Source organism: Cibotium barometz, chromosome 16 (genome assembly GCF_041138505.1).
Source record: "Cibotium barometz isolate CiBa-2024 chromosome 16, ASM4113850v1, whole genome shotgun sequence".
NCBI lineage: Eukaryota > Viridiplantae > Streptophyta > Polypodiopsida > Cyatheales > Cibotiaceae > Cibotium > Cibotium barometz.
Genome location: NC_141061.1, coordinates 22,536,588 through 22,561,722, shown reverse-complemented (window position 1 = coordinate 22,561,722; position 25,135 = coordinate 22,536,588). Strand labels below are relative to the sequence as shown.

The window sequence follows — 25,135 nt, the reverse complement described above, 5'->3', positions numbered from 1 at the left end:
AGAAATTATTACAAGCACAGGGATTCTATGAAGGTAACATTTGACAATGTGTGGATCCTAAAGAAATCCACAAGGTCCCATCAACTTGCACACCAACCCCCCACAATGTAAAGTCCATAAAAAATGGGTGCCTACATATCTAATCATTGCTCAAGGGTATTATGATAGTAATTCCATCATTTGGGTGCCCAAAGCCATCAAAGAAAGAATAACCTCACCACTAACTTATGTGACAAAAACAAGCACAATCATGTTTCGTGAATGGTGTATATTTTTGGATACATACCAAGGACTCACAGTCCTTGGATACATACCACAAGGACTCACATTCCCCCTTCTGAATCTTAGCACCTATTATGGCTTTGTCCCATTGTTTTGGACCACTATGATCCGACATGCCAGAACTTTTGGAGACACTTCTCCCCCTATCCAAGAAATAGTCAAATCTGTCTCAATCAAGGACTTGCAGTCCCCCTCTCAATCTTAGCACCTACCAATGACTTTGTCTAATTGTTTTGAACCATTGTGATCCAACATCCAACATGCCAAAACCTTGGAAGATATTTCTCCTTGTATTGTCTAAGTTCTATTCTATTGTGAATGTATCAGTTACAAAGGGTTGGATTCTGTGTGGCAATGGTATACAAAGGACGAGAGTTGTTATAGCAACCTACGTGGTAACTCAAAGTTGGTTATCATTGAGAATGTGTGACACTCTTGGAGCATGTTATTGTTCACCCAATTTTTTCCCTTCTTCTACAAGTTCCAAGGTATATTTGATCAAAATTTCTAGTGATGACTGAGAGCAGGTGTTGGTCAAGATACCATGGGAGATTGTACTTGAGGAGGACATGAAGTTTGCCTCATCAAAAGGTTTGAAGCATATCATATATTTTTATGCATGCGTGGAGAGATCCTCTAGAGATTCTAGAGTGATCACAAGAAGAATTGACATTAACATGTCCATATCATATTATATATTTTTATCACAAAGGAGAATTGACATTAACATGTCCATATCATAGTATATCATATCATATAATTTTATGCATGCATGAAGAGATCCTTTAGAGATATTGGAGAGATCGTAAAAGGAGCATCGACATTGACATTTCTACATCGACTTCAAAACATTGAAGATGAGAGGGGGTGTTAGATTTAGCGTGCATGTGTTGATAAACATCACCATGTTGTGAGCTCCCTTGCTTAGAGATGATACGTGTCTACATTGGCATTGGCATATCTATATCAACATGTCTACATCAACTTCAAAACCATGAAGGTGAGAGGGAGAGTTAGATTTAGCAATGCCATCTATAAACTTCTTCACCACTAAGCTTACCTCTTTCTAGGGTGGTCATTTGTAAGTTTTCGAACAACTCTTGGTGACTTTTATGCTTACACCAGCATCACCATGCAAGATTTTCATAACATTTGTTCCTTTTCATTTGATGGGGATTATAGCATTCAACTTACCTACTTTAAAATTATAGTGTTCCAATTTATCGGCACTTTGGTTAATCCATGACAAGTTTCTACTTTTAAGTGATGGCTTGAATTTGTTTCAAGCTCAGCTAAATCTTCAATGTTTGTTTGAAGGTTTTTATCCATATTATTCTAAAGGTCTCTCCACAATCCACTATTTCCTATTAATAGATATCCTATTGGGACACTTAGTTGGGAGGAGAAAAAAGTAATTAGTCGAGCAATATCTCTCCACACTCCAGTATTTGTTGTTAATAGAGAGCTTGTGGGGACACCTAGTTGGGAGGATAAAAAAGTAATTAGTCGAGCAATATCTCTCCACACTCTAGTATTTGTTGTTAATAAAGAGCCTACGGGGACACTTACTTGGGAGGATAAAAAAGTAGTTAGTTAAGCAATGTCTCTAGACTAATTCACTTGATGGTGGGGCTAGGAATAGCAATAGTATTAAGGAATGTGCACCTCCTCTTACAAGAGGTGTTCCCATGTAATCATCATTCACATGAGAAAAAAAGGGTATCATGCCCCCATAGGCATTGCATCAGAGCCTTTGTAAAAATCCTCTATTAGGGGATCATATTACTTTGTGTGGCTCTATGGGTCTCATAGGTTACATATTGGTTTTAGGTGATTCTACCTTCGAGAAGGTATGAAAAGGTTTAGCTAAATCCTAGGGTTGGTTACTCTGGCTCACAATCATGTAATGTTTTATATTGAACCACTTGCTCAAGCACCATTTGGACTCCTTTCACCAACTTTTAATCCTCAACTCAAGCTTTCTTTAACATAGGGTTAGGGTCCTCCCCCAAGACTTTGGGTACTCTAGGTTTATCCTTTCAGGCTTTACATAGGGTTAGGATACTCCCCCAAGCCTTTGGGGACTCTAGGTTGATCCATCAAGGCTTTGCATAGGTTTACGTAGGGTGTTTTCTACCACATCCCTTTGGGAGGAGAGCAGTATGAATTGTTACTAGAGCCACTTTGTATGGTGATTACATCTTCACTTGTGCCTATGTTTTTAGAGTAGTAGGTTTGTCGATTTGTGCTTTGTTTTAATTAGCCTCTTTAGAGGTTGAAGAATCATGATTTATCTTCAATTCCTTCTTAATAGAGGCTTTTATTGTTTTTTAATCCTTATCATCCTTCAAGGTTGAAGAATCAAAAGGTTACTTACCCTTTAAGGTTTAGTAGGTTGCTTACCCTTGGCCTTCTTTGGAATTGATGTGTGCACTTTCATGCAATGAGAGGATGTAGCTCTTTTTGCTTCTTTAGTCATGCTACCCTCACCTTTTCTTCTTTAGTCATGCTACCCTCACTTTTTCTTATTACAGGTGAGGACATTATAGATGTTGCTATGTTTCATGCTTAAAAGGTTGAGACCTTTTATAAAGTGGAGTTCACTATATCCTTTGATGGACATTCTTTGTACAAGTGTGTGGCAACATGTTAGTAGTTATTGGGTATGTGATTATGCTTGTTTGGGAATTTAGTCACTCTATGTGGGCCATAATAGTGAAAACACTATAGTTAGGGTAGCTATTCTACCTTATTTTTAAGCCCTTCTCCGGTGTTTGGGAATTTATTCACTTTATGTGGGCCATAATAGTGAAAACACTATAGCTAGGGTAGCTATGCTACCTTATTTGTAGCCCTTTTCCTATGTGTTACTCGAAACACTTAGGTTAGATTTTTTGGTGGGATTCCATGTGTTTCAAGGGCTTGAGGTTATTCACACTTTGAGACCTCTCCTTCTTGCACCCTAGTGTTTACATAATTGATCGCATTCACTATTTCCATAGGTGGTTGGGATAGGAGATCATGAGCTATATTTTTTGTTGAATCATAGGTGGTTGGGATAGGAGACCATGAGCTATATTTTTTGTTGAATCATAGGTGGTTGGGATAGGAGACCATGAGCTATATTTGTTGAGATTCATGGTGGTGGCAGAATCATAAAAGGGCTACTGGATGACTTAGAGGAGGGGGGAGCTATTGTTATAAGTGTGGGAATTGCATAGTGAGAGGACAATAAGGTGTCATGACCCATGCATGAACAATGACCACAATACTAGTCTCATTTGAGTCTGAGAGGTGTCAATAAATCAACACTTAGATGGTCTCAATTATAACAACTCACCAGATAGTATCTCCATGAGGGTGGTTGTCCTTGTGGACCTAATCGGCAAACCCACTTCACATTATTGATGAATGGGATCTAGTTTATGTGAATTGATCTCCTCAAATTTACACATTTTCTTTTTTCTTTTTTCTCTTGATTTTAGGTTGTTTAGACATGGAGGGACTTAAAGTCTCCAATGGGATGTGTGTAATGCTTGGAACTGGTTCTTATTCCACTGGATTTCTAGTTTGCAAACAATAGCAATGATCAAAAGACTCAAAATTTATAGTGATGATCAAGTCATGCCAAAAATTCATATTTAGACCAAGAGGAAACAATCTTAATTACTCAATTTTTTCTCTTTTCAGAACTAGAATTGACATAATAATATAATCTTGTAAAGCTTCTTATGGCTTGAATTGAAACAACTCACCTTGAATTGAAACAGTTCACCTTTACTTCTTATTTTAGTGAGTGGAACCATTGGCTTGCCTTTGGTATCAAGGAAAAGTCCAAAGGCATGTACCTTGGAGGGACAGTCTACATTTCCATCAACCTCACAAACTTGTTCAAATATCTCAAAACATGGTTTCTTGTTTCATTATACAACTAAAGTAGTTTGAAATTTCCAAGCTAATGATCGAATATAATAAAACAAGAAACCTTGTCTTGAAAAAGGCATCCTGAAGGATGGCATATGAACTAGGAAGGGGGGTTATTGATGCCACCAACCTCAATCCTAGAGCCTAGAGAAATAAAGTAGTTTGAAATTTTGAAGCTGATTAACAAATATAATAAATTAAGAAACCCTCTAACCACCTCATATCCCACCTACTCTTTGATAAAAAGAAGGCATATTAAGGATGGCATATGAACTAGAAAGGTGGCTTATTGAATGCCACCAACCCAAATCCTCGAGCTTAGAGAATTATAACGTAGCCATAGGAATTGGGTTAGTAGCATTAGTAACCCCCCTTCATGGTTCATATGCCATCCTTAAGATGTCTTCTCTTTATCCAAGAGGAGGTGGGGTATAAGTAGCCTACGTGATTTTGTTAAATTATCCAATTTAACTTTAAAAAAGAAAAACAAAAATAGACAATATTAAAGGCCACTAATCGTTTCATAATTACCTCTTTTTTTAATCTCAAATTCTCGTAAAACTAGCCAAATGCCATGTTCTTTTGGGCTGAATAGAACCAAGATGTGCAACAAGCAGCTAGAAGAGCATTGCCGAAATCAATTATCCATGCTAACCATATTAACTAACTCTATGATTATCATTATTGAAGGATTAATAAGGGCTAGTCTCAACCAACTGTTAGCCGTGAATCTCATTTTTAATAGCCTAATTACGCCAATTAATCACATGTTTAATATACATGATGGAATTGCTAAGCTAATCAAAAAAAATAAATTATTGCATATAAGCAATAGTTAGTGATGGAATTGCTAAGCTAATAAAATAAATAAATTATTGCATATAAGCAATAGTTAGTGATGGAATTGCTAAGCTAATCAAAAAAATAAATTAATTATCATAGTTTGTGAGCAAAACCGTGAATTGTAAGATCAATGCCCAATTTCCCTCTAATTGACCTTTGAAGGAAGGGCAGTTTTCGTATGTGCATGGAACCTTGTGGACTCTTATTGTCCCATACATTGGTGTGTCTGTAAATTAACCTTTAAAGGAATGGGTGTGTTATATAGTGTGCATGGAATCATGTGGGCTCTTACTTCCCATACACCGGTGCCTTGAAAATTGTCATACATGAGGGATATTTCCCTATTGTTTCATTGATGTGAAGAAAGCTTTCTATTAAAAGCTCTTGAAACCTACACCCCCACAGTTTTTATGGAATTAAAAAAAAGCTAGGTTCTTTTTGCCTCCACTTCTTGTTGTGAGCACCTTGCATAGAACAAAGTGGGGACAAGTAGGAGGATAGTGGAGGCAAAGAAGATTAAAGCACCATGAGGCTAAATTTGGGAGCTCTTGAACCAAGCTTTACATAAGTGCCTTGTGTTTACACCAATAAGAATCATGGCCCCCTTTTCCATAGACATAATATTGCTCATGACCCTATGATGCCCATGGTAGGAGAGAAACTGGCAAGATGAGGAGAGGACTTTTGTGTGTGTGTGTGTGTGTCTGTCTACGCGCATGCGTGTGTGTGTGTGTGTGTGTGCACATGTATGTGTATGTATGCATGTGTGTGTATTGTGTGTAGCTAGTCTTTATAAGAAGTGAAGAGAGGAGATGAGAAAATTAGAGAAAACTATACAATGTAAAACAATACCAATAATCTGAGTTATTGTCAGACAAGTCTCAATGTTACATATAACAAAGTTTGGGTAGCCATTTGCTCATTTCCAATATAGAATAAACCTTGGTTGAACCTCCAAACCATAACAAAGCCTTGATACATGTAGCGTGTCCTCTAGACTCCATAGGGGATGTAAAGTCCCTCCCTCTTCATATCTGATGACCTCAGTGATTTTCTTTAACTATGCTCTGATGTTGTTAAAAAAACCAAGTTGTGAGTTTTATCTAAAAAGCCGCCTAGAAAAGTTCTTAAGTTGCCCATTATAATGAGATACAAAATTACTTTTTAATTCCAACACTCAGAGATAGATAGTAGTAGATATTATATAAATTTTATAGGGCAACGATGTAGTAAATATTAGACAAGAGAAATTTTACTTGGGGTAAAAGGCTAGAAAACTTCTTAAGCTGTGTCCACCATTATTAAGAGTTATGTTGATAAATATTTATTTCAAGCTAGGCATGGTGCTTTAGCAAGATATCAAAGAAAAATTTCAAATTATTTTTAAAAATTAGGAACAAATTATTTTTAGTGATTTTTGTAAAAGATAAAACTTTGGTCCCATGTAAGTGACCGTTCGAACACCTAGGTGTGGGTAAATTGTAACCTTACTTAATTGGACCTTAGTAATAAGGGGCCTGCTTGGGAAACCTGCTCAAGGGGCTTGCTTGCCAATCCCCCAACCATGCGCCCACCATACCTCCTTCTGAATGCTTCTCACCTTACCTCTCACCATTCCGTTTCCTTGTGTGACCACATCCACCATATTCCTACTGGAATTTGGGTTGACTAGAGACTTCTTCTCCCTACTTCCAAGCTAAAACTTGTGCCTACACTGCACATGGCTTTGTGAATTTATTTTTGTTCATAATTTGCTCTCCCTCTTGTTGTTGCTACTACATAGGGCCTCCTACCACTACCCCCTCCACTCTTGGGTAATATTTTATAATAATTTAAGGCTAATTCTTGCTCTTCCAATGTTCAAGCCAAGTGTTTTGTAAGATATTTTTTGTCTTTTCTCTAAATTTTTAGCAATTAATTTTAATTAACGAGGCCCCGATGTACTAGCGTATGGATGAGTCCAATGTACTAGCGTACAGATGAGTCCGATGCTTTCCTTTTTGCACATCTTATGATGAAGAAGCTCTTGGAAAAACCTTGCATGAGCATATTGTATAAATTATAGCATATCGTTGTGTGATTTTTCCTACTTATTATATTCTCTTGTAAGTCGAGAATGAATGACAAATCAATGCTAATTGAGTTTTGAATTTTGTGTCATGATGCATGTTCTTATGTTATGTGATTACCCCCTTGGGCTCGGTAACAGAATTTTGGGACCCAAGTGGAGGCAATTCGCACATGCTAAGGACCCACGCGGGTGGGAGGGTAGTGGCCTCCCTATTAGTATTAGAGTGAACACATGGAAATAATGATATTTTGGAGAAAGAAAGATAAAACTAGGAATATTGATTGTTATCTTTCAGGAATTATAGCTAGAAGGCTAAGTAACGACTTTCTTGAGGGCCTTTAAAACGAATGGGTCAATGATTTATGAGCACATTTGCACCATCCATGATTTATGAGCAAGGGAGCACATTTGCACCATCAATTAAATTCTAGAGCATGAAGTGGAAATACTTGGTGATAGAGGGTGGGCTAGTCGGACCCATATTTGGGTCCAACAAGAGCATGAAGCAAAAATACTTGGGCGATAGAGGGCCGGTTGGACCCATATTTGGGATGACTAATTTTGTATTATGAAAATCCTTGTTAGTTCAAAACATCATCATATGTTATGAGTTAGAAGAGACTGTGCTTACTGAATATTACTAGGCTGTCAACATAGATAACGCCTCTAAGAATGACATCTTTTGTAGAGACATTACTGAACTTAGACATCTCCTTCTCGCCCAAAATAGTTATTCCAGAAAAGATTAAAAGGCTTCGAGGTCTTGGAGACTTTTAAATATTCAAATTTCGAGTACATAAGGTTGAAATATTCAATTTTAAGGAAACTCACCTTTTATTAATAAGGCTATTAAAAGTTAATAATAGTACACTTTATGTATTTTTTAATAATCTTTGTTAACTTTTTATATTTTTAAATAATCTTTGAATTAATCGTACTTCGATTATAATATTTAAATCTTGATACCTAAATACCCTTCAACAAATAATATTTAAATATCTTTAAGGTTTTATTAACCATTGAATAAGATTTGATCAGCAATATTTTACTATACTTGATTTTTGAATAATCTCTCAATATCTTATAAAATAGTAAACTCAGAATGATTTTAACTTGACAAAAATGCAAGAATACATTGTTATTTTAAAGTTATTACGCATTGAATAACATCAACATCATCTCCTAAAAAATGCATCCTTTATATCTAAAATGAATTTCAAAGCATGCATCAATATAATATAGAGTTGGGAAAAGAGGTGCACTACAATATAAAAACACTTAAGAAAGGAAAATGAAGAGGAGAAATAAAGCAAAATAATTTGTAAAGTGGAAGGTGTTCTAAGTGGCAAATACATTAGCTTTTACCACAAATGCACTCTAAAAATCTTTAGGGTACATTGTCAATCAATGTAAAAGATGAATTTGTCAATCCTATGATTCAATGATGAGCGAATTTTTTAATCATATGCTCAAGCCAAAATCGCATCGAAAATGGGTAAGGGATACATTAAATGCATCGAAAATATGAATTTGGTAATCCTATGATCCAATGATGAGGGAAATTTTTTGTCATAGGTTCAAGCCAAAATCACATCTAAAATGGGTAAGAGATTACTATAAATGCACTTAATCTAATCAAATAAGATCTCGTCAACCAAATGAACATGTTCATATCAAATGTCCTCCACTAACTGGTACAATTTGATATGTTTAGAATGTACAATGTGTTGCAATCATCTACCTTATCATTCTGTTGTTGCATGGAATGCTTTCTTGATCTGCTCTCCATTTGCAAAAGGGATTTCTTAAATGCTTGCACTTAATGAAGGACTTGGCTCGTTGTAAAGAATTACCAAAACCATCATCTATTGATTGAAAGTGTAGAGCTAGATGTAGTGCTCCACGCTCATCTCTCGCCTTGAAATTGTGGTAACTTTTTGGCAGAAATATGTCATAACTTTTTTTTTGCATCAATGTGTGTGTGATTATAAACCTATATTTTCTTAAACCATGTGCAAAGCATGTCGATAGCACTTGTCTATAGAGTTGTTTTTGAAATAGGCCTACATATACAAGCCCCTTCAACTTTTTAGGAGCCTTAAAATATTTTGGCCATGAAAAATTAAAATCATGAAGTAAGAAAGTGTAAAAATAGGTATCTCTCTCTCTCTCTCTCTCTCTCTCTCTCTCTCTCTTTTCAGACCATAGATGTTTAGGGCTCTTTGTCTTGGAGCTATGCAGACAGAGGGAGTCTCTACTACAGACCAAGCGAGCAGCACAAAGGCCACTCATCACTGATTTCTTCCACATCAAGACCCTGAGAGCTGACTACACACTTGGACACAAAGGTGGGAGCCAAGACAAGAGGAGTGACTCTAGCGATAGCCACTGATCTTTGTAGGACCAGACGCTGTAGGCCAGGAACCATGCCCGTGCCATCACAGGAGGATTATGGCTTTCATTTCCCACCACCACCGAGCCTTAAAATGTTGTTGACTTAGCCTCACTACCATGACTTCCATGCTACCCCCCCCCCTCCCCCCCCCCTCCCCCCCCATCGGCCTTGTATCAGCTTTACTTTGCATTTGGGTTGGGTCCCCCCTCTTTTATATGTATACTTGGATCAGCCTTGTACTGTATTTGGATATGCTCTAGCCTTAGCTCATAGATCATAGTTAGTTCTAGCTTTGCAATGTAATGCTCAGCTACATGCTCAGTTCATTTTATTTTGTACTCTAGATGATCTATGCAAACTTTTGGTCTCATAGGTCATTTCGGCCTTTTGCAGACATTAGTATAACTCTCTCTCTCTCTCTCTCTCTCTCTCTCTCTCTCTCTCTCTCTCTCTCTCTCTCTACATGTGTATATGTGTGTGTGTGAGTGTCTATATGAAGTAATATGAGTGAATCTATTAGCATAGTGCACTTAGACAAAAGGTGTCTAGAGGTTTCATTAGGATGTATTTGGGGCACATGCATTCGGAGTGTCCATGTATAGTAATAGGAGTGAACCTATAAGAGTAGTGTGGGAAAAACGTGTCCAAGGGTCCTATTAGGATGTGTTGTGTGATTAGAGGATAGTCTTGCTTTTTTTTAAAAAAATAGGAAGAAGATCATTCTATTAGTTAATGAAAAAATAACCACAAAGGGCTAGATACAACCACGAAGGGCTAAAAACAAACACGTCTCTTTTAAGGAAAAAAAGCAAATGATCAAAAGGGGAAGAGACACTTCTCCTCCGGCTAGCCACTCTATGAGGAGAAGGCTATCTCATAAGGGGTGGGGGGGGGGGAGCGGAACAACCACACAGGTGGTCTGTAATGCCAAATGGACTCCCCGCCTCTATCTGTGAGGAATGGGCCTGGCCTCCAAAGCCTCAAGAAAGCTTCCAGCCGCTTCCGCATGTGGTCCGAACCTCCCTGTAACTTCCCCCACTGACTGGGGAGGGTGTGAATTATATTGAGCCATATGCTCTTGATGGACTCAGCCGACTGTGGGTACCCTCAATGGCCTCGCTGCATCAAGCACGCCAAATGTGCCAGGCTACTATGCTATTGCAAATCTCCCATCTCTGGCATGAGCCTGGCCGCCAGTCACATGTAAGTGGACCTATTGACTGGTACTGCTTCAATACGATGGTGAGAGACCTAAAGGGCTAGCCCACCCCCATCCTCCTCATAAGCCCTGACCACTCTAGCCTCTGTAGCCCAAGCGACAGTGCCCCATGTAATGATTCGGGTCAATGCCCTGTCCATAGCGAATATGTGGAGAATCCGTTGCCAAATCTGGTGACCCTTTGGGCAATCCCAAAGGCAATAGCAGAGGGACTACGGAGGAGGGGTTGCCTGCGAGTGAAGGTTGTACAGATAAAAAAGGTGGTAGAGAGAAGATGAGTACAGTGTGAGTAGGTTTTTTTGAGCCACAACAGAGGGTGTACTGAGGACTAGAGAATCAGCTAGGATGTGGTTGCCCTAAGATCTCTGTGTGGCATCTCTGTTAGAGACTTGGCTCGAGCCAATACTTGCTCAATTGTAGTTGCTGTCTCTCAGATGAAGGCCAATTTGTATGTGTTTGAGAAAGACATGCTGTTTGTGGCAATGGATTCAGTGAGGTTAGAAGTCGTGGGTGTGAAGATGGTCTAATAAAGAATAGTTGCTGGGGTCTACCTGTGGAGGCTCTAAGGTTTTGGTGTTTTCTTCTCGTATGTTTGAGCCCATGGCTTTGGGATGTTGCGACATTGATGTGTTTTTTATCTATTTGAAGAAGTCAAAGAGTTTGGATTGAATATGTTATGAACGGATGCAAGGTTTTTCAATTTGATGTTTTAGCTGTGGTGAATGTGTTGCTTTGATTGAGTTAATGGAAATGGAACACCTGTGTGAGTGTTAATCTGATGTCTGGGGAGCTGATGCTGAGTCAGAGAGCTGACTCAGTCCAAATAAGAAGATACAGAGTCAGATAAGGTCGATTAAGCATCAAATGTAATCAGCTGAAGGTGTAGGGGACTAGGATTGGTTTATCTGGGTTGAAGGGAAGTGGTTTTGAGTCAGGTCTGACAGTAGTTAAATAGAATGGTTAGTGGACTGAATGGTGATTCAGAGTCAGCTTTGAGTCAGTTGTTGTAATCAGTTCAGAGTCAACTTTGAGTCAGTTGTAATCAGTTCAGAGTCAGCTTTGAGTCAGTTGTTGTAATCAGTTCAGAGTCAACTTTGAGTCAGTTGTAATCAGTTCAGAGTCAGCTTTGAGTCAGTTGTTGTAATCAGTTCAGAGTCAACTTTGAGTCAGTTGTAATCAGTTCAGAGTCAGCTTTGAGTCAGGAATCAGTTCAGAGTCAGCTTTGAGTCAGTTGTAATCAGTTCAGAGTCAGCTTTGAGTCAGGAATCAGTTCAGAGTCAGCTTTGAGTCAGTTTGTTGTAATCAGTTCAGAGTCCATAGTGTTGGATCCTTGCGAGGTTTGAGTGTTTTGAGGGTCTAAAAGTGTGAGAGGACGCATAGGAGAGGAAGTCTGACAACTGAATCAGTTGAGACAATTCATTCAATACAATCATATTTAAGTCTGCTCTGCAGTCAATTGTTGAGAGTCTATAATGTGTTATCTTTATGAAATTAGAGTAGCCTAAGTGTCTATAATGTTATATCTTTATGAAATTACAGTAGCCTAAGAGTTAGGGAGTGCCAAAGAACACATAAGTGAAAATTTCTGATTCAGTTGAGGCAGTTGAAATTGGATGGGTTGTTTTAGACAGCTGAGTCAGTTTTAGTCAAATCCAATTTGATAGGTGTCAGTAGAAGGTCAGCAAAAGGTCAATAAAGTATTCAGTAAGATTCTCGGGTTGTAGGTTTAAAGTTAGATGATGCTGGAGAATAATAAAAGAGCTAGGAGAACTCATATTGGACTAGGATCAGCGTCAGCCTTCTGCATTAGTTTATAGTCAGCCGTTTGTCAACTAGGAAGGATTCAGGTGAACCGATTGTCAGAGAAAGTCAATCGGGGTATATAGGTTGAAAATTAGAGGTGTTGGAAGTTAGATCTCACTTGGGAGGACAGTTGGAGGAATCAGCTGAGTCCGATTGGGGTGTGTATAGGTGTCCAAAGGTGCCCATTGAAGGGTTGAGGATAGGTGCAAAGTTGATTGGTGCCCTTGGAGCTGCAATTTTAGTGTCCCGTAGTTCTGATCCCTTTACATATTCTTCTTGTGTGTGAACTGCTGGTGTTATAGAGGCATAGACACCATTCTAAGCAAAAGAAGACAAGGAAAAAGCATTTGACATATATGTGGGATCCCTTATAGAGGGTTGTGCACATATGTATGATATCCGCAAAGTCTAATGTGAAGAAGGTAAAGAGCTCTTTAAAAGCATGCAACCCTAGCATGGCATAACTCCCATCCACATGCATATCAATGTTATCCGAACATCCAATGTGAACCTGACCGACCACACTATACTCACACTTTTGTGTGTCCCTTCCCGTCCTCCATGCTACAAAACCCCAAGTACCTAGACGTCACTCAAGAACCTCATCACTAACAAAAAAGCATCAATACTCTCACCACCATGGTCTTTGTCATAGCAAATACCATAGCTATCAAAGCCATATTAACTACACCCACATCCATAAAGGGTGGTGTTGGCATCTCGTGTCTCAATCAAACCCCCTAACCTTAATTGCCTTTACCCTCATGACATATAGCCAATCTTAACTTATATAACAATAGACTTGGTGTTTTTAAGATTGAAAATCTGTTTTCCCATGATTTTGACTCGAGGTTTGTTTACTTATAAGCTCATAAACCATGTTAAGCCCAAAAAGGGATCACATCTAGGACTGCAATGTAAGTTCCCCATGATTATAATTTCAGGACTACGTACATACAAGTTCTTAACTCCAGATAGGGATACATGTCCTTAGGGTTTGTTGATATAATAATCAAGACAATGGTTGGTCTGATGATAAGTTTGGTCCCAACTTTTGCACTTTTTTAATCCTGACAATATAATAGTTGGATTGGCATCTACACTTTTCTGTACCATTTACAACAGAAGGCCGATCCAATTCTAAAAGGTGTTCTTTTGAAATGCCAAAGAGATATGACTAGAGAGCCATAAACTTCGATTTGGCAGCATAGCATAAATTGTGTCCGTGTGATGGGACAAACAATTCACAAATAAAGCCCCCTGCATACTTCTTGGACATAACTTGACATCATACCACCACCACATTGTAGTGCATCAATTTCTAAGAGAATCAAATTAGTTAAAATGTTATATTTGGCCAACAAGGGGAACAAAGTATGTGAACCTGGAATCTCAAAAAGTCCAGCCCTGTCCGTGCCTATGTATGAGCATGAGCACTTTTGTGTACTTATATGCACATGCTTGTGCTCGTTCATTCCATGTTCTTCTGGATAACCAAAAGGTTGTAGTTTGACAAAAAACTTAACTGTTCTCTACATTCTGAGTGTAGTTAGTTACTGATGCGGCTTCAAACGAAGGCAATTGTCTGCTGCTGTATGAAATTGCTCCCGAACATTCATCAAGTCTGAGTCTGGATCACACCCATTGTGCCCATATCAAGGCTTAAATTAAGTCCAATTTCAAAAACATGGTATCAAGTACAGCAAGAACTTATACCAGCAGCTTCAAGCTCCCTTTGTAGCTCTAGACCAACTTCCTCGTTTTCTGCCTGTCAAAGCAAAGCATTGGAAGTTGTCTTTCATTACTTCAACATGAAGCCTCTGGATTTTTTCTTTACTTTAAAAAGATGATAATCATGACCAACAGTTGTGATTGCTCAAGTGAGACTACGCTTGTTAAAAGGGTGCTCATAATCTACACTCAACAAATTGACGACATAATAGTGTCTCCTTTCCTCACTGAAAGGATGACCTTCCTTTATGCAACGTGACTGCTGACACCTTTCCCAAGGCGTCTGCTTGAAAGCATCTAATGAGCTACTTCTGAATGAAAGTCTGGCTCTTCTTCTTCGTTACAGATTCATCACACTTTCTTTGAAACTCATTCATTCAATAAAATCAAAAAAGTTACAGACTGGCTCTTCTTCTTCGTTACAGATTCATCACACTTTCTTTGAAACCCATTCATTCAATAAAATCAAAAAAGTTAGCCATGTACAGAGCATTTACAACGCTCACTAGGTAGCCTGGTTTCCCTCTTCTCCTTTCCCTATGCAGAATATTTGAACAGTTCTCCACTAGCAGTGAAGTACATACATACATACATGCATGCATGCAGCAATCCATCCATCCATGCTATCATCCACATGTGCGCGTGCACACACACACACACACACACACGCACATGCACATGCACACACACACACACACACACACACACACACGCACAGAGTAGAGTCAGAAACTCTTTCAAGGCAGAAGAGAGTAATGCAACTTTGGAGTATATTTGAGTCCACTTGCATATAGATCATAACAGCTAGAAAGGCTATGTAAAAATGTAATGCCCAAATCAATGTCTATCCCTTTACTTGTAGAAGAAAAGCATTCCCTTTTTCAGGAGGAGAGTTGGCTTTTAAAGAGATTCTTAGAAAATCCACTCAATCATTGAAAAATTGCCAAAAAGGAAGAGATTTTTAGACAGCTCCACTACAGTACATTCTAACCTGTAGCTTTGCAATGAGCTTCAGTTGTGCTTCTTCCCCTTCCTCTGTGATGGGTAAAGCCGCAATCAGAGCGTCAAACTGCACATGCAAAGCACCATCGTTACATTGATTTCTTGAGGTATAATCTTCTCACAAAATTTACCCAACAAATAAAAACCCTCTGGAAGACCAAAATATATTCTAGCTCAAGAATTGAAAGAAATCTCAAAAGCAAGAAAATTATTTAACCGCCTAGAGCACCCCCTAACTGCAGATGCAACAAAAAAACACTAAGAGGTCTCTAACTTGGCAGATGCTAAAGTGGCAGCAGGTTCTCACCATATGCTCCTCTGCTGCTAAGGCTGGAAGCTCAAGCTGTGTCAAAGAAATAGCCGAGTAAAAATATCATATTTCAAGGGCCTAGACAGTGAAACCTCCACATGTCCACAGAACAGGTCGTAGTCTGTATGAAATTCAACCCAAACCTTGTAAGAGGCCTTTCATGAGGGGAATTCCCCACACTGAGGTGTCAAAAATGCATCATTTCTTCTAAATCTCTCTTCTTTTTTAACTGATAACCTTGTCCTTAGTCAACTCTTCATCTTATGTGAGCATTTACTCATTTTTGGCAAATTTTCTTTTATTCTTCCATTTATCTCCTCCCTACATTTGGATTAATCTGATTGGTCCATAGAAACCTTGATTCAAAAATTTCAGACAATTTGCACCCTTAGGCTAAGGTCCTTTTTACCTGATTTCAATTTATTCCAATTGCACATTGGAAATTTCTTTTTGAATATCTGTTTCAGGGGAAACCATTTTAGACACTAGGAAGATTTTTATATCTAAAAATATCTCAATTTTAAATTACCTCCCTCTAAACATTTTCTCTCTTTAGGCCAAAACAAGGTAAAACAGGATCTTGCTTTTACGACTCTCCCTTGGTCGCCTCCCAAAATCCCAAAGGACGTAGATAATATACATCCATATCACGCACATATCAACTCTACTAAGGTGTGGGCGTAAAGGGGATGCACACACGAGGAGAGCGAAATGATACCCTAAACTTGTAGCACATTCCTGCTCACTCCCCCCCCCTTCCTTGCCTTCACCTACGTGTTAGAATTAGTGCATCTCACTGTTATGGGGTTGTACCTTTATTCTCGGTATTTTATATATTTTCTCCATGTGTAGCTGCTCGTGGGGCAGCCGGCCAATTCTAGGGACTGCCGACTAGTTCCCAAGTCACTATATAAGGAGTCTTCCCATTGCTCACTTGATCAATCCATTCCCGTGCACATTGTTCAACACCTCTGCTGGCTATTGCCATTGTAGAGTATCATCAAACAGTGGCTGCATTTTATCACCTTGCTGCATTTTCTGGTCCAACCAGCCATCTGTTTGCTGTCGGCCAGCCTTCATGGCTGCGTTTTCTTCTACAGAGGCAAGCTGTGGAGTTTCTTGGCTGCATTTTCTTCTACAGAGGCAAGCTGTGAAGTTTTTGGCTGTGCTTTCTCCTCCAGCATCAGTTGATTGTGAGTTTCTTGCATATGGTGTTGCCAGACAACTGGCACTATTTTTTCTTCTTCCTCCACAAGTACCTGCCAGGAGGTTCCCGGTGGTTCTTGGATTGTTTTGCTGCCGTCCAGCCTCTTCCTCTCTCAGGTTTGAGAGGGGGCTGATTGTAACTGGTGCCTCGCTTCGTTGGACAGCACTTGAGGAGTTTTCTTGGAGAGCTGAGATTTGTGTTCTTTGTTGCTATGGATATGGCTCCCCCTTGTACGAAAAAGGATGACATGTTTGTTGGGTTTTATGTTGCGTATGCACCCAGGGGAGTGCTAGTGATCATCAGTAGGTTACTCGGACACTTTTTACTTCAATTAGTGGAGGTTTTTTCCCCCAGTTTTAGCTTAGTTTCACTTATAATAGTTTATAAGTGATTTGGTCCACTTGGCACACTTTATGGCAGGACCATGTGAACACACCTTTTAGGTCACATCTTTATTTGGCTACTGTACTTCATTTTTTATCACTACTCAATACATGAGAAGTCCTGTTCCTCTCTTTGTCTCTCACGCTTCTTGTTGAAGTACCTTCCAAACCCTAACCCTAACAGCTGAACTCCTTCATTTGGTATCAGAGCTAGTTCACATAGCTGTCCGTACAGTTCGCCTGTAATCAGTTCACCTGTTTTTACTTCAGCTGCAGACACGTACACACAGACGCCCTCAGCTGCATAGACAGTTGTTCCGTACACAGCTCCGTGCAGGTTCGCTATCAGCTATCGCCTTCAGCTGTCCGTACAACCAGGTTCGCCAAGCTGCCCGTACTGGTTCGTCTGCAGTTGTTCGTATTGCTAGTCGTCAGCTGCACATACAGTTCTTCGCCTGTTTTGTTCTGTACCCGTCAGCTGCACGTACACGCCCAGCTCCGTACAGTACCTGCTGCAAACCTGTCGACTGCTGTTTCCGTACAGTACCTGCTGCGTGTACCTGCAGCTCCGTACATCCGCCGTACAGTCAACCAGTACTCTGCTTTGGACAGTACCTAAGCCTTGCAAAAGCCTGTCGACTGCTGTTTCCGTACAGTACCTCCTGCGAGATTTCTTTGCAAGGGAACCTCCCTGTATCTGCCAGAAAACTTTCATAGAGAAAACGCCCAAATTTCAAAACTTGTAAAGCTTACCCCACAGGGCATTTTGACACTGTGTAAGCCATTTTTGTTGCTCTACTCAGTCAGTGGTGCATTGTTTTGCACATTCAGAGGATTGAGAGTGCAAGCATATTTGGGTTAGCTATATTCAGTGGAGTACAATTGCTTTCAGGGTTGTTGCTATTGGGTTTTTTGATACACAGGTACAACATTGTGCATTGGCATAATGGCAAATCAACAGCAGAGTGATGTGTTCACGTACTTGTCTAAGGAAGACAAGTTGGATGGCATGAATTACTCCTTGTGGAGTTTTATGCTGAGAAATGTGCTCGTGGCAAAAGGTCTTTGGGATTTTGTTAGTGGTGTGATGAACCACGTCCAGGTCCATTGGCTCCAGAGACTCCTCCCCAAGGGGGTGCTCGTGGAAGAGGACAACAGGCACAAGCACAGGCACAGGCACAGGCACCAGGTCAGCCTCTGCCTGTTCAAAGAACAAATGCTTAGAAGACATGGGATGCCAGAGATGCACAAGCCTTATCACTTATTGCATTGTCAGTACAGAGGTCTATTATACCTCATATTCGTTCAGCTGGCTCTTCAAGGAATGCATGGGTGACTTTGGAGCAGATGTATGCTGCTCGTAATGAGGCACGGATCTCATTTTTGAAAAGAGAGCTGGAAAATCAGAAAATGCATGAAGGAGATGATATGTCTAGCCACTTGAACAAGCTGCAGGATTTGAGAGAGCAACTCATCAATGTGGATGAGATTATTCCTGAGACACAGCTTGTATCCACCATCTTAAACTCTTCGCAAGATTCTACTTGGCTTTTCATTCCTCTTTGAACCTCAGCATGAGGAATGCTGTTGAGCCCCTTAAGTATCAGGAACTTGTTGCTCTCCTGTTACAAGAAGAGCAAATCAGGAAGAACATGAATATGAACACAACTGCTGAACAAGCATTTACGACAGGTCAAAAAGGGAAAGGCAAATTGATTTGGTTGATCTGCCCAAAGGCAAGAAAGCTATTGGTACTAAGTGGGTCTATAAGTTGAAAAGACATGCAGATGGATCCATTGACAAGTACAAAGCCCGTCTAGTTGCAAAGGGCTATGCACAGAAGAAGGGCATTGATTATGAGGAGACATTTGCTCCTACATCCCGTATGTCGACACTTAGGTGTGTCATTGCATTGGCTACACATCGCGGTTGGGTTGTTCACCAGTTGGACATCAAGACTGCTTTCCTACATGGGGACCTCGAGGAGGAAGTTTATGTATATCAGCCCATCGGTTTTGCAGAACATGGTCATGAAGGGAAAGTATGCAGGCTGAAAAAGGCCTTATATGGTTTGAAACAAGCTCCACGAGCTTGGTATGCAAAGATAGATGCTTTCCTGCTCACTCAAGGCTTTGTGAACAGTCCATAAGAAGCCACTTTGTATGTAAAGAAAGAAGAGAAAGACCTGCTGATCATCAGTCTTTATGTAGATGATCTTTTGCTCATGGGATCAAATGATGACAAAATTGCAGCTTTTAAAGAGATATTACAACAGACATTTGACATGTCTGATTTGGGGCTTGTAAACTACTATTTGGGCATACAGTTTGTGCACAATAACAGAGGCATTGGGTTGTTGCAATCTCGGTATGTTGCTAAACTTCTGGAGAAGTTTAAATTTCAGGATTGCAAGCCTATTAGCACTCCTATGGAGCCTGGGATGAAACTGTCACTACAGGATGACAATATTTTATTTGATGCCACTACATATGCTCAGGCTGTTGGGTGCCTTATTTACTTGTGTACTACACGGCCAGATATTCAGTATGCCGTATCTCAGTTGAGCAGATTCATGCACAGCCCGCAATTGTCACATTGGCAAGCTGTGAAGCGTGTATTTCGGTATTTGCAGGGTACCTTGTCTCTTGGATTGCTTTATCCTGAGGGGGGTGACATGCAATTATATGCTTACAGCGATTCAGATTGGGCTGGTGATTTTGATACCAGACATTCCACTAGTGGAAATTGTTTCTTTCTTGGCTCTTCATGTATTTCTTGGCTAAGCAAGAAACAGACCACAGTGGCCACTTCGTCTTGTGAGGCAGAGTACAGAGCAGCCTACACTACTACCGTTGAGTGTGTCTGGCTGCGTTGTCTCATGACTGATATGGATATTTCAGTGGAGGAGCCTACACCTATCTATACTGATAGTCAGAGTGCCATTGCCATGGCCAGGAATCTTGTGTTTCATGCTCGCACGAAACACATTGAGATTCACTATCATTTTGTTCGGGAGAGACTCCAGGCAGGTGATATCAGTTTGATCTACTGCCCTACAGATCAAAATGTGACAGACATCTTCACCAAGGCATTACCACGTCCGAAATTCGAAGCATTTCGCACTGCTTTGAATTTGTTTCCTTTTGGTGGATGATGTACACTGATCACATATCACTCCAGGGGGGTTTGTTGGGTTTTATGCTGTGTATGCACCCAGGGGAGTGCTAGTGATCATCAGTAGGTTACTCGGGCACTTTTTACTTCAGTTAGTGGAGGTTTTTTCCCCAGTTTTAGCTTAGTTTCACTGATAATAGTTTATAAGTGATTTGGTTCACCTGGCACACTTTATGGCCAGACCATGTGAACACACCTTTTAGGTCACATCTTTATGTGGCTATTGTACTTCATTTTTTATCACTACTCAATACATGAGAAGTCGTGTTTCTCTCTTTGTCTCTCACGCTTCTTGCTGAAGTACCTTCCAAACCCTAACCCTAACAGCTGAACTCCTTCAATGTTGAAAGGACCCAACTATGCCCATTGGAAGCTTATCCATGACCAGTTACTAACAATGGGTGCTGCTTTGTCCTCTGCTCAGTTGGCTACACTTATCCTCACCAAGCTTCCCCCGGACTATGATGTGATTTCTCGATCTTTGAGATGCTAGGTCACATCCACTTAGTTGGATTTTGATGATCTTAGCTCCCTACTCTTGCAAGAAGAGTTCGTCCTCGTTTCTCAGGGTAAGATAAAGGTCTCTTAACAGTTTTGATCAAGCACTTACTTCAGTTCAAAAGAAAGGTCGGAGTCGCTGCTTCTCTTGTGGGGAAGAGAGAACATATGTCCAAGGATTGTTTGTCCAAGAAGAAGGACAAGACCAAGGGCAAGTCTTCATCTCAGAAAAAGGGTAAAGACACGACACACGACAATGATACAATTTCTTCTAGTACCACTTCTAGGGCTGCTTCCAACTCAAGAGGACCCAGATGGTGTACTTCTCTAGTATACATGCAGTTCCCCCCATGTGCTTCCAGCCAGAGGAGGCTTGTGGATGGGAGAGGGGGCTGATTGCAGCTCCACTGGTGCATGGGGACCGTGATTCCGAGTTCCAAGCATTAGACATCTAGCAAGACATGGTTCTCTTTTGTGTAGCAGAGATTATAAACTGGATCCGTTCCAAGTTCATTGTTCAAGGCTTTTAGGACGTCATGTGTTTTCCGTCCACTGTTGGGGATTATGCAAGCAAAGTTCCTTGATGTTCATGGTGGCATTTTGTTTCAAGGAAATAGGTTGGTGGATGCTCTCGCAAAGGTGATTCTAATATTCGTGGTGCTAGAGGGTCCATGGTTGCATCTTCATCAACTTATCTTCTTCATGTTAGAAGTCATCTCCTGTCTAGATTTATACACCAGGGCCTTTGTTGTGGGTGTGCCCGCCCTTATGAGGTGTTTTATCATTTTTCCTCACTCCCCGTATTTTTCCCCTATTTTTTCCATTTTTTCTGAGGCTTGGGAGGGCTGCCAGAGGGTGCCAAGAGCAGTACAGTGCTGGCCGACTGGGTGTTTATCAGTCGTGGGCACTCTTGCTGCTGGCCGACTGGTTTTCATCAGTCGTGGGCACCAGTTTGCTGGCCGACTGCATTTATGCAGTCGTGGGACCTTTTCTTCAGTCGTGGGCACTTTAGGTGCTGGCCGACTGCCCTCCCAGGGAGGTATATATAAGCCCCCAGCCCCCATACCTTATTTGTATCATATTCGGGATCTTCTTGTGTATATCAGAGCAGAGTTACACGCCTACATCTCTCTCTTTCTTGTGCTGTTTTTCTGCCTGCGTTTTTGCTCCTGTGTTCCCAAATTTGGTCATCATCTCCGCTGCGTATTCTGACATGGTATCAGAGCCCTAGGCTCTAGATAGGTCTTGGGATTTGTGTGAGCAAGAGGGGGCTGTTTTGTGGCTGATTGGTGGACTGTTTTGGACTGTTCGGGAAGAGGAGAAGCAAGAGGAAGGCGGGCTGATTTGCTGGACAGCCACTTGCAGGTATCAGTTCTTCTTTGTTCCCACCCACCCACCCTTTTCAGAGTACATCCCCGCTATGGCAGATCTGTTAGAGATGGCCGAGAGACATGTGAAGATCCCGACACTCCCCACGTTCCCGGTGGACCGTCAGTTGGACACGAGCAACTACGGCATATGGAAGGTGATGATAGAATCTGTTCTGGAGTCTTAGGACCTCGCAGAGTTCGTTGTTGTTGGTATTCCACGGCCGGAAGTAGAGGAAGGGGAGTTACCGTCAACCCGAAAGGACCGGGAGGCCCAGACGCCGATGTGGGATCGCGTCAACGCCAGGGTCCGTTCGTTTATTTTCCTCAACTGCACACCACAGGTAATTAATCATGTAAAGCATATGACGCTGGCCAGAGGTATATGGCAGCATTTGGCCTCACTTTACAACAAGGTATCGCCCATGAAGAGGATTTCCTTGGAAGTACAGATGCGGGTTATGAGCCCTGCAAAGTCGTCGACGATGCGGGAGCATATTAACAAGCTGCAGGCTCTTCAGCAGGAAGTTCTTCAGGCTGGGAAGGAGATATCGTCAGAGGACATGGCCATAACGTTGCTGTCACATTTGCCCTCTTCGTACTCAGCATTCTACTCGTCATTGATTACCAGTGGCCGGCTCAGCACCATCACGTGGGAGGAGCTTGTGCCCATGGTCTTGGACCAGGAGGAACGATTCACGAACCCTCCTCAGGGTGGAGGTTCGGAGGCCTTAACTGGCCAACGGTCGAAAGGCCGAAACTCGGGCAAAGGGAAGGCTTCATCGGAGAAGTCTTCTGAGAAGAAGTCCGACGTTGACCGCGAGAAACTGAAGGCAGAGAGGACCTGTAATGATTGTGGCGAGAAAGGCCACTATTGGAGGCAGTGTCCCAAGCGAAAGACCGAGAAGGGTGATGATTCCTCAGCAGCAATCATGAAGACTCCGGCTTTTATGCACCTGGAGGTGATGGACACCGATGTTTCATTTTCTACAGGCAGGGAGGAGATTGGAGGACTCTCCGCAACGGATACTCGGGAGTGGATTCTCGATAGTGGTGCTTCCAGGCACATGACTCCTTCCCGTTCCGGTTTACAGGATCTCTGCAGGCTTTCTGGTCATATTCTTACTGGGGATACGTCCACTATCCCAGTTCACAGTGAGGACAGGATGGAGATAGTTCCCAATGGCAGAGGGGGGAAGCATTCCTCCCAGGTGTTGTATGTTCCGGCACTTGGTTTTCATCTGTTGTCAGTGCATCAGGTTTGCAAGACTGGCGTACGGGTGGAGTTTGATGAGCATTTTGTTGCTCTCCGGGACAAAGCAACAAGCCAAGTGGTTTGGGAAGGTGGAGTGGAGAATGGAGTCTACAGGCTTTCAGCACTCTCTCCCCCAGGTCCTCAGGATTGTGATGAGTGGCAGTCTGGTAATGGCTACTCAAGTGTGGATACGCTGCAGGTACGAGCTTTCCGGGACCAGATGGTGGATAGCTTACCAGTAGATGGCAGCAGTTGGCAGGAACTTTCCAGTACTGATGTTGGTAGTTCTTGTGTTCCTGAGTCAGAGGAAGCTGAACAGTTCACTTATGCTCTGATGTCTCGTAGTGTTCGGGACATAGAACTTCCAATAGTTGAGGATGTTCTTTCCACGGGGACCTTTCGGAAAGCCAGGCAGGTAGCAGGTGATTACTTGCAGAAGGAGGTGTTTTCTCCAGGCTTTGTGGTTCTGGATTCAGAGGGGGTGGTTGACAGGTTTCATCAGGTTTCCAGGACTTGCTTGTGCACCGTAACAGGTGCTGATCCTTGTGAGTCGTGTGATGTCTCTGTGACTCAGAAGCTGTATGGTTCATTGATCTGGTTGATGGACACCGGATTGGACGGGAGCTTTCTGATGAGGCGGTTGAGCTCATGGTTGCAGATGTCTCTTTGGGAGGCAGGATTACGTTTCTTGTGGTTTCTGCGGCATGCGAAGGATCATGGACTCTTGTACACAGGAGGGGGATTGTTGGATGGAGTCCGACTCCGCGGTTGGAGTGACTCAGTTTGGGGAGGAGATCCGGACACGAGGGGATCTACTTCAGGCCCAGGAGCAATTTTACGGAGCAGGAGGAGGTTGCATTGCAGGTTTGGGCTTCCACTGGAGGAACCCATGGTCATCCAGAGGCACTTTGTTCGTGAACAGATCGTTGGCTGATGACATCTTGCTGGAGTTCTGTTCAACGGAGGACAGTACGGTGGACCTCTTCACGAAGTCGCTCTCTCAGGATTTGCTCAGGCGGCACCCCAGCTCCCAGTGGTTGGTTACACAGCCAGGAGCTGAGAGGGGGTGTTAGAAGTCATCTCCTGTCTAGATATATACACCAGGGCCTTTGTTGTGGGTGTGCCCGCCCTTATGAGATGTTTTATCATTTTTCCTCACTCCCCGTATTTTTCCCCTATTTTTTCCATTTTTTTTGAGGCTTGGGAGGGCTGCCAGAGGGTGCCAAGAGCAGTACAGTGCTGGCCGACTGGGTGTTTATCAGAGTCATGGGCACTCTTGCTGCTGGCCGACTGGTTTTCATCAGTCGTGGGCACCAGTTTGCTGGCCGACTGCATTTATGCAGTCGTGGGACCTTTTCTTCAGTCGTGGGCACTTTAGGTGCTGGCCGACTGCCCTCCCAGGGAGGTATATATAGGCCCCCAGCCCCCATACCTTATTTGTATCATATTCGGGATCTTCTTGTGTATATCAAAGCAGAGTTACACGCCTACATCTCTCTCTTTCTTGTGCTGTTTTTCTGCCTGCGTTTTTGCTCCTGTGTTCCCAGATTTGGTCATCATCTCCGCTGCGTATTCTGACACTTCAGACTCTTACACACTATGAGCTGCATAGGGGGTGTTAGAATTAGTGCATCTCAATGTTATCAGGTTGTAACTTTATTCTGGGTATTT

The 25,135-nt window shown here is 41.7% G+C and overlaps 1 protein-coding gene across 2 annotated transcripts in view; it reads right to left on the bottom strand.

Moving 5' to 3' along the window:
- Nucleotides 1-13,841: 13,841 nt before the first annotated feature.
- The window catches only part of LOC147630452 (mediator of RNA polymerase II transcription subunit 21-like), a 75,739-nt gene continuing 64,445 nt past the window's right edge, over nucleotides 13,842-25,135 (bottom strand). Inside the window, exons 2-4 of one of the 2 annotated variants that reach the window (XM_086810320.1) lie at nucleotides 15,260-15,337; nucleotides 14,254-14,305; nucleotides 13,842-14,167 (exon numbers count right to left, since the gene is read on the bottom strand). In XM_086810320.1, coding sequence (XP_086666446.1) covers nucleotides 14,091-14,167; nucleotides 14,254-14,305; nucleotides 15,260-15,337 — 207 coding nt within the window. In that variant the 3' untranslated portion in view covers nucleotides 13,842-14,090. The remainder of the gene's footprint in view (nucleotides 14,168-14,253; nucleotides 14,306-15,259; nucleotides 15,338-25,135) is intronic. The other variant, XM_086810321.1, reaches the window with a different exon arrangement.